At 36.4% G+C, this 9,107-nt stretch overlaps 1 protein-coding gene across 1 annotated transcript; it reads left to right on the plus strand.

The window, feature by feature from the left end:
- Positions 1 to 562: 562 nt before the first annotated feature.
- Positions 563 to 8,564, plus strand: BLH4 (BEL1-like homeodomain 4). Its single transcript, XM_089611854.1, has 5 exons — positions 563 to 955; positions 1,232 to 2,459; positions 3,769 to 4,166; positions 5,461 to 5,521; positions 7,648 to 8,564. The coding sequence occupies exons 2-5, from the start codon at positions 1,347 to 1,349 to the stop codon at positions 8,239 to 8,241; spliced, it is 2,166 nt and encodes a 721-aa protein (XP_089467980.1). The 5' UTR covers positions 563 to 955; positions 1,232 to 1,346; the 3' UTR covers positions 8,242 to 8,564.
- Positions 8,565 to 9,107: the final 543 nt, after the last annotated feature.

Genomic DNA, 9,107 nt, shown 5'->3' on the forward strand with positions numbered 1-9,107 from the left:
CATGGGCATTATGGTCATTTTAAGAAATTCGAGGGATGGTGGTTGTGTGGATCATTGAGATGACTTTGTACTGACCTTATCTTTATTTTATTCCGTAGTTTGCGTTGGCTTCGAAAAGCCCTACATGAAATGACAATTTTAACCGACATTTTCTCAAGTGGTATATGTGTATTTCGTTCGTTACTTAGCATATATATCGAAGTGTACTAACCAATTAACCGTGTAAGCCTATGGTGACTGAAATTAATTTCTTGAGATAGAAAAATTCAAATCTATTTTCTCTTACACCTACTTGTATACTTATGGCAAAAGAAAAAAAAAACTTTAGTTACTTGTAATCATCAACCTACACCTGTTGTTGAGGTCATTACAGTAATTTCATCAAAGTCTAACAAAAATCAAGTTTATTTTCTCTCGTGTACGTATTAAAAGATTAAAATTATGTTTTGTTTCTCAATTTTTGTATGAAAAAATTTGCAATAATAGTTTATCATAGAGAAGAAAGAATAAAAATAAATTCGAGTATAATATATAAAGATTTAGAAAGACGGAGCGATTTGAAAGAGGAGAGAAGATTAACAGCGACCTCTTCTCCCTCTCTCTCTCTCTCTCTCTCTCTCTCTCTCTCTTTGGGCATTTTATTATATTATATATATTTTTGTTGGTATGAGAGAGATATCAGTCCAAAGGAGAAACAAAAGCTTCCATTTTTAATTTTTCTTTTATATATTTTGCGAACTTCCATCTCTCTTTTTCTTCAGAAGTTGATTGCAAAAAACACTCACTGCAAAGAGCAAACAAAGAGAAAGAAAAGGAGAGAAAGAGAAAGAAAGAGACGACAGACAGAGAGACACAACAGAGAGAGAGAGAGAGAATTGAAGAAGCTTTCAATACCACAGAAGAGAAAACGATGTCTGAGAGCTTTACATCCTTTCATACTCTGCAACTTCAAGAGGTATATATATTTATAATATAAACGCGCACACACACACACACACATATATATATATAATAAGATGAACAAAGCTGAAAATGATAAAGCTAAATAAAAAATAAAAAAAATTAAAGCGACCTCCAAAAAAAAAAAAAATTCCCATAATTAAGTACCTTTCGTTTTTGTTCCCTTCTCCTTCCCTTTTCCTCACCTCATATGTCTATGTGATCACTTACATACAGACATAAGTGTTCAATCTTAATGAATGACTCGAATCGTACGATGAATTTTTTGCAGTGATCATCAAGCAGCTTGTCCGTACATCGCACCAAAAAGGAAAGTTAAAAAAAAAAAGTTGTACCACGATGATGACTAAGACGACGACGACGACGAAGATGATGAAGAAGTCAAGATGGGAATATTAGCAAATACAACGCCGCCAAAATCACAAGCAGCGTTTCCCAGCTCAAACATCACGACGCAGAATTACGATAATAGCCCTCCTTCTATGTCCCACCACCAAGACTACATCTTCTCAAACGCCGCCGCTTTCGCCTCCACTAATGCCTTCGACAGATCCGCCGCCGCCGCTGCGACGGCGGATCAGTCTCAGCACCACCACCAGATGGCTCAGCAGATCCGAAGAGAAAAGCTCCGATTGCAACACCACCAACAAGGAAACTTCGCCGACCAGTCTCTGGTCGGTATCGAAGATAACGACCAGAGACTGGTGGACGAGAGTTCCTCCGCCGTGGTCTACGACTCCGCCGGGATGCTCTCCGAGATGTTCAGTTTTCCCAACAACTCCAACTCCGCCGCCGAGTTGTCCGACCACCACCACATGAGGAATCATAACAACGCTCCCCAAGACTGGTACAGGCAAGTGCATCACAATCACAATCACAATCAGATTCCGGGAATGAATGCCGACTCGGCGGCGGCCATGCAGCTTTTCCTGATGAACCCGCCGCCGCCGAGATCGCCGTCTCCGCCGCCGCCGTCTTCCTCCGCCGTGGCGAACAACAATTCCACTCTCCACATGCTTCTCCCGAACCCTAACCCTAATTCAGCCTCCTACGCCCAATTCACGGGTTGGAGCGCCGACGGAGGAGCGGTGGCGGAGAATCAAGGCCTTTCTCTCTCCCTGAACTCTTCCCTCCACAGCTCCGCCGCAAAAGCCGAGGATTTCCGGAGCATGGCCGCCGTGTACTACGGCGGGCCCAATTACGGCGCCGCGGCGGGGTTCGGGTCAACGTCGTCGTTGGGGGTGGTCAACGTGTTGAGGAACTCCAGGTACGTCAAAGCTGCCCAGGAATTGCTGGAGGAGTTCTGTAGCGTCGGAAGAGGGCATTTCAAGAAGAACAAGATCGCCAAACAAAGCAACAACAACAACCCTAACTCCGGCGGCGACGGAGGATCGGCGGCGTCGTCGTCGAAGGAAGCTGCTCCGGTGACGCCTCTGTCCTCCGCCGATAGGATCGAGCATCAGAGAAGGAAGGTCAAATTGGTGGCCATGCTTGATGAGGTATGTAACTTCTTTCTCTCTCTCTCTCCTACCTTTCTTCTTCTCTTTCTCCACTGTCAATGAGTCTAATAATAATATTTTATTTATGATTATATCTTTTTCGATTACTAAAAACAAACAGAAGTTTCCGATCGGTCATTGGATTGGAGGGAAGTATTTAATAAAAATGACCTACTCTAAGATAAGGAAATAAAAGCCGGCTACTGTGTACAATATATTACTGGTACACTATAGTTTTCATAAGAACTATGATTAGCCTATGCATACCATTTTTTTTTTAATATTAATATTTTACACTGTATTGTTTGGTGAGGCTATGAATATTGTATTTTAGGGACAATGGATTGGGTGTGAGTCGAAGTTTGGTGGATAAAAACGTGAACCTCGACTAGGGGTCTATCTACTTATATGAGTCCACTAATAAGAAACGTTATAGTCCTTTTGTTTGGACAATATATTTGCACCAGATACATATATATATATATATATATACACACACAAATATATGTGTGTAAATTAATATTAAAAATTAGACTCCCTATATTACGTAAGAATCGGTTGCGTGTGCCCATATAAGAGAGTTTATACCTATATATCATATCTTAGTGCATTAATAGAACAAGTAATATATAAATATACATGTATAATCTAATGATTCAATATTATCTGATGGTTTTTTTTTAAGGTAGTATTATATAGTAGTTGACCTGTGCTAGGATATGAACTGTAGTTTTCCCTTCTTTTTCTTTTGCACATTTACCCCTCTTCTCCGTCTTTCTCTCACTTATTTTTCCCAAAACAAAAAAATAATTTATTCATGTCAAGTATATTCCCCACTTTCAAATTGACAATCATTTTCTGCAGTAAGTCACGAACATTCATTCTTGACTTTAGGTTTTCCCTATAAGAGCAAGATAGCCCCCACTTTCAACTTCCGAGGCTCATGATAAAAATCCTTAAAAGAGGAATATTATTTTATACATACATACCGATCCCATCATCTTTGTAACTCTATCTTCTGATCTCACACACAACCTTTTATTACCTCTCCCATGACGACCATTTTTCCTTTATACAAATCTTTATTGTATTAAAATTATATATATATATATATATATATATATATATATATATATATATTTCTTCACAAGCACACCATATGATTTGGACAGTCCATCAACATTTTCCGTTGCCACGTTCCTTTCTCCTCAACTCATCACCAATCCACATTAATTCCATAATATATTTGTCGCTTTGATTAATCTTTGTAAAAAAGTAATAATATTTGTGATTATTGAAAATTAAATAGGTGGAGAGAAGGTACAGCCACTACTGCGAGCAAATGCAGATGGTGGTGAACTCGTTCGACCTCGTGATGGGGTTCGGAGCCGCGGTGCCTTACACGGCCTTGGCTCAGAAAGCCATGTCGAGGCACTTCCGGTGTCTGAAGGACGCGATATCGGCTCAGCTCAAGCACAGCTGCGAGCTTTTGGGGGAGAAGGATGGTGGGGCCGGGGGCGGGGGCGGGGCCGGGATAACAAAAGGAGAGACTCCGAGGCTCAAGCTCCTCGAGCAGAGCCTCAGACAGCAACGAGCCTTCCATTCCATCGGGATGATGGAACAGGAGGCCTGGCGGCCCCAACGCGGCCTTCCTGAGCGATCCGTCAATATCCTAAGAGCATGGCTCTTCGAGCATTTCCTTCACCCGTACGTCTCTCTCTCTCTCTCACTAAAATCATCTAATTGTGAGAGAAATAGCCAAACTTAAGGTCAAAAAGATTATGAACAGTTTTTACCCACGCTAGTTTGGCAAGTAACTCAAAAAGATTAAAAACAACATCCCATTCAAACTTGAATATGCAATTGACACACATTTAGTATTGAGCGTTTACTTTAGATTTGGATTATTTGCTAGATAGTTTGTGCAACGTGACTATTTTATAATATTTCTATTCTTCGTTAATTTTTGTAAAGAAGTATAGTTCTAGCTAGTAGTTATGTCGAGAAGATATTTTCTTAGTCAAGATTTCACGCGCTATATTGAACTAGCTATGCAAATTTATGTGAGATTTTTTTTTCTTTGTTTTTATCTCAAATTTAAATATTTTCTAGATTAATTGTCAATCCTTGGTATTCTGAAATTATATGAGCTCTAATGCAACTACTTGTTACAATATTATTTTCATAAAACCATGCAATTAGGTTGTGCTTGCGAGTGATTAGTATTTGAGTATACATCCGATTTACATGTAACGCTGACAGACAATAATACGTAATGCTTAAATCAAGTAGGATGTAGTGACATGACATGTTCTATCACGTAATTATGAAAGAGAAGCTAAAATAGGTTAAAAAGGCAAAACAAAGCGAATTATTAGGGAATGATTCCGGGAAAATGTAGATAACTACTAGTGGTAGAAAGCGAGGATACATAATGCAACTTTATTAGTTATTAAAGAAAAACAAAGAGTTAGTGAATTTTAAAGGCAAGCTAGGAAAGAGGAGAGAATAGTTACAGCGAGACAGTGTCCTTGGACTTTGTCTCTTGACAGTCAAAAAGCTGTTGCAGAAGATGTAGGTCCATATTTAATTAAACTTTTTTTTCTGTCTTTCACGCTAACTGTATCTATTTATATATTTGGAGGGAAAAAAATAAAAATCGTTGTAATTACTAATTACGTCTTGTAGTATTAGTAGTGGGGAAAAAAGAATCAGCGAGAGTAGTACACAGTGGTCAATCTACTTTATGTATACACATATAGGCTAAGCTAGTGTAGTGATAGATAGCCTAGTATTTTTGTTTTTTTTGGATCCTAATCTTTCTTTCTGCTTTTAGATTCTCACGCCCATGCAAAGACAGATAGAGAGTAGAGAGAGAACGTAAAATAAGAAAAAAAGTTAACAATACCATCTGGGTACAAAAAGCTTAGTGTCTCTATATATAAACAGATATACGGTTCTGTGCAATGACTCTGATGTCATTTTCTGGTCTCTTTCTCAGGTACCCAAGCGATGCTGATAAACATCTGTTAGCGAGACAGACTGGTCTATCGCGGAATCAGGTAAATATATACAATCGTAAACATACATACACATATTGGTTTTCACAATAATTCGCAACATAAATATACATCTGTATGTTGTGGATATGCGAGTTAATTAATAAATGACATATATAGTACTACTATATATAGAGACTCGTTAGCTAGAAAAAGCTAGCTAATATACAGTGTAGTGATATATAGATACAGTAAATTGCATGCGTAATTAACAATAAATTATATAACTAGTACTACTACTTACTATGCTACTATAGTACGTCCTAATACTAGACGTTACAAGGGTTTGAATTTATTTTCAATTTTTTGAGGAGGTTTTAATTTACAATTAGTATGACATTTATAGGTTTTTATTCTCCTTTGGTAGTCATAACTTCATAATTGACATATTACAGTTTAGAGACAAAGGCATTTAAAGTGAAAGAAAAAAAAATACAAAACCGAAGGAAAAAACCTAAGTGTAAGATGTGAATTAGGGACCATCTGCGCAGAATGTAGGTTCAGAGAGAGTTGCATTGTTTTGGGGGTGTTTTGTTTTTTTCTTTTCTCTTTTATAATTGTTTCGCTCAGGTTTGAGTAAGACATAGTGTGTATTTCCCTGAATCCCTTTTTTAACCTTTACTTGGATTCTACTACGCAATGACATAAATTCTGATTATAGTGGACGAAACCCCACTCTTTTTTTTTTTTTTTTAATTCAAACATATGGCAGTGTGCTAAGTACATATTTAGCGACGAGACATAAGAGCTTTCAGATTTGACTCTCTCTCTCTCTCTCTCTCTCTCTCTCTACTTTCTTTGTTTATCTCCCCACACAAGCATGCATTCATTCAGACTCTCTCTCTCTCTCATCAAATGTGACCCTCCAAGTTCCAACTACACAGAAACTACCATAAAGACGCAAATTTATTTACGTACTCGAAATATAGTATTTGAATCTCACACTTTTTCCTTGAAAACCATATTCATAGGCCGTTTTAGAATTATAATTATTCACTATTTAAGGAGATGTCATAAGACAAAACGTGGTTCATGCAGTGCAGCACTGTTTCATTAGTTCACTGTTCAACACTATCCATAATAATTTGATTTTACGTTCGCTTTTTCTCTTCTAAATATTGAAATTTAAATAGTCTCTTTTTCAATCAAGCTTATGAAAAGTTAGTACTATAGTACTATAATCGCCGATCACTGTGCCCAGAACACTGAACTAGCTAGTACTATAGTAAGAAAAAAGTATATAAAAAAATTGTATTATTTACAAGTTACTTCTGGTGATTAAAGTAGCTAGGAACTTCTTTTTACGATCAGTGCTTTATATATATATATATATATATATATATATATATATATATATATAATGATCATTTTCTGTACCATTTTGGAATGGAAAATCTATGACGAGTGACGACAGCATTATAACAGACTTTTACTATTTTAACTCAGCTTTTAGCAGAGGTTAGTCTGCTTCTATAGCATTAGAGCAATTACCATGGCACCATGTCTAGAACAAGCGATAGTAGGGAGACTATTAATTGTCAAAACTGTTGAAAAAGTCAATATGAAAGTATTTGAAAAGTTGGCTTCTATTGTATTTTTTTTTTATTCTTAATATTATTTCTTGGGTACTATACGCTTCTTATATATGCCAAACCTTTTTTTTTTGTTCATTCTAATTAAATTCAAATAAATAAGTGGCTCACTGTCCAGTTATGGAATTATTTACATAACTTCCTGATGCGCATAACTCTTTTGAAAAGTTACTAGACCTAATTCAAGTATAGCTTTTGAGTTTGAACCAAAAAAACTAAAGCTTTTGAGTTGAATCTATATTGTAATGCAAGAAAGTAAGGTAGGGTGTACGAAAAAAGAAAAGAAAAAGAATAGTACTACATATATATTTATATACAGCTATACTAGTAGGTTTATACTTAATGCATATTCATCTGTGTATATACTTTTTTTTTTCTTGACGAAGTCAAATAAGGTTTGAGTCTCTACAGAAATTGGCAAAGTTTATATGTGTATAAATTAATGTGTTAGTTATTGTGGGTGTCACGAATAATGATAAAATTGCAATGCATGTCAAGTATATTAATTACAATAAATTGTTTGAAATGTGTGTGCAGGTTTCAAACTGGTTCATAAATGCCAGGGTTCGGTTGTGGAAACCCATGGTTGAGGAAATGTACCAACAAGAGACCAAAGAAGAAGAGACATCAGACGATCAAGAAAGAGATATGATCAGCAACACCAACAGCAATAGTAATACTATTTATAATAATAATAATAATAGCGTCTCAAATACTACTAATAACTACAATAATGCCACTACCACAACAAGCAGTAGAAACAGCAACCAAAACAGCGTTGCACAGACTCCAACGCACTCAGACTCGGCAGGCAAACTGATGAGATCCGATTTCAATGCGCTGGCCATCGAAAGCGACACGTCACTCGTCGCAATCAATGCCGCGATAAGCCAAGCCGAGCTGGCTGCGTCTGATCACGACACGTGTCGCCACGGCATTGGGAGCGGCATGATGGCCGCGGCGGCGGAGTTCGCCGGCGCCGGTGGAATCGGCTCGGCTTTAGTCGGGTTTGGGAGCTCCCCAGTCGCTGGAGGAGGTGGTGACGTGTCGCTCACGCTAGGGCTACGTCACGCTGGGAACGTCGAGAAGAGTGGAACGGCTTCTTTCTCAGTAAGAGACTATGGTAGCTGAAATATCTGTCTCTATTATATTATTTGTTGATTATATATATATATATATTATAAAACGTTTTATTTTTATTTTTTTTACAGTATTTTTTGTTATTGTATTAATTATTGAAAAGAAAAAAATGGGGCTATAAAAATTATGTTACAGGGATTTTAGCAATGTACGTTATTACGTTAGCTGGCCAATAACTAGCTGTATGGGGGGTTATTATTACTGGAATTGTATAGTACTAGATTGCGTTTCTGAATTATTGTGTACTTAGCTATTATTATACACATGAATAGAAGTGTTTTACTGCAATAATAATAATGTGAAAATTGGTCATATATTTATAGAGTAAGATGGATAGTTTATGTTTTATTTTGTGGTGATTGATCTTGATTAGCATGTGTATTAATGGAAGATATGCGTTTACATGCATGTTTGTCAGCGTTATCAAATATTATTTGGAGTTTGTGGACAGCTTTGTACTGATTATCAATTATTGATTGTTTGCGAAACATAATGATTTTGAAATCTAGTACATAAATACATTACGTATCTATGTCATTTAAATATTAATGTGTATGATTTATTAATTAATTAATTGATGAATGAATTAATTTTGTTGTTTCCATCTGCATATTTTTCAGGAAATGTGTTTGCCTCATTACATATGTACTTTATTATCATAAATTTGATAGCGTAGTGTTATGGAAGTAGCGTCCGATCGATTAATATAAACTCAGTTGAGGGGAGATAATTAGATATTACTAGTTACAAGTTTAATAATAAGCTTTATAAAATATTTAACTTTGGAATTTGATTATCATTCTAGTCCCATAAAATGTTATCCTTTTTTCTATTAAACAAAATTAATACTTTTATTA

Source organism: Urtica dioica, chromosome 4, assembly GCF_054948205.1.
Source record: "Urtica dioica subsp. dioica isolate 48M chromosome 4, U.dioica_male_clone48M_v1_H2, whole genome shotgun sequence".
Classification (NCBI taxonomy): domain Eukaryota; kingdom Viridiplantae; phylum Streptophyta; class Magnoliopsida; order Rosales; family Urticaceae; genus Urtica; species Urtica dioica.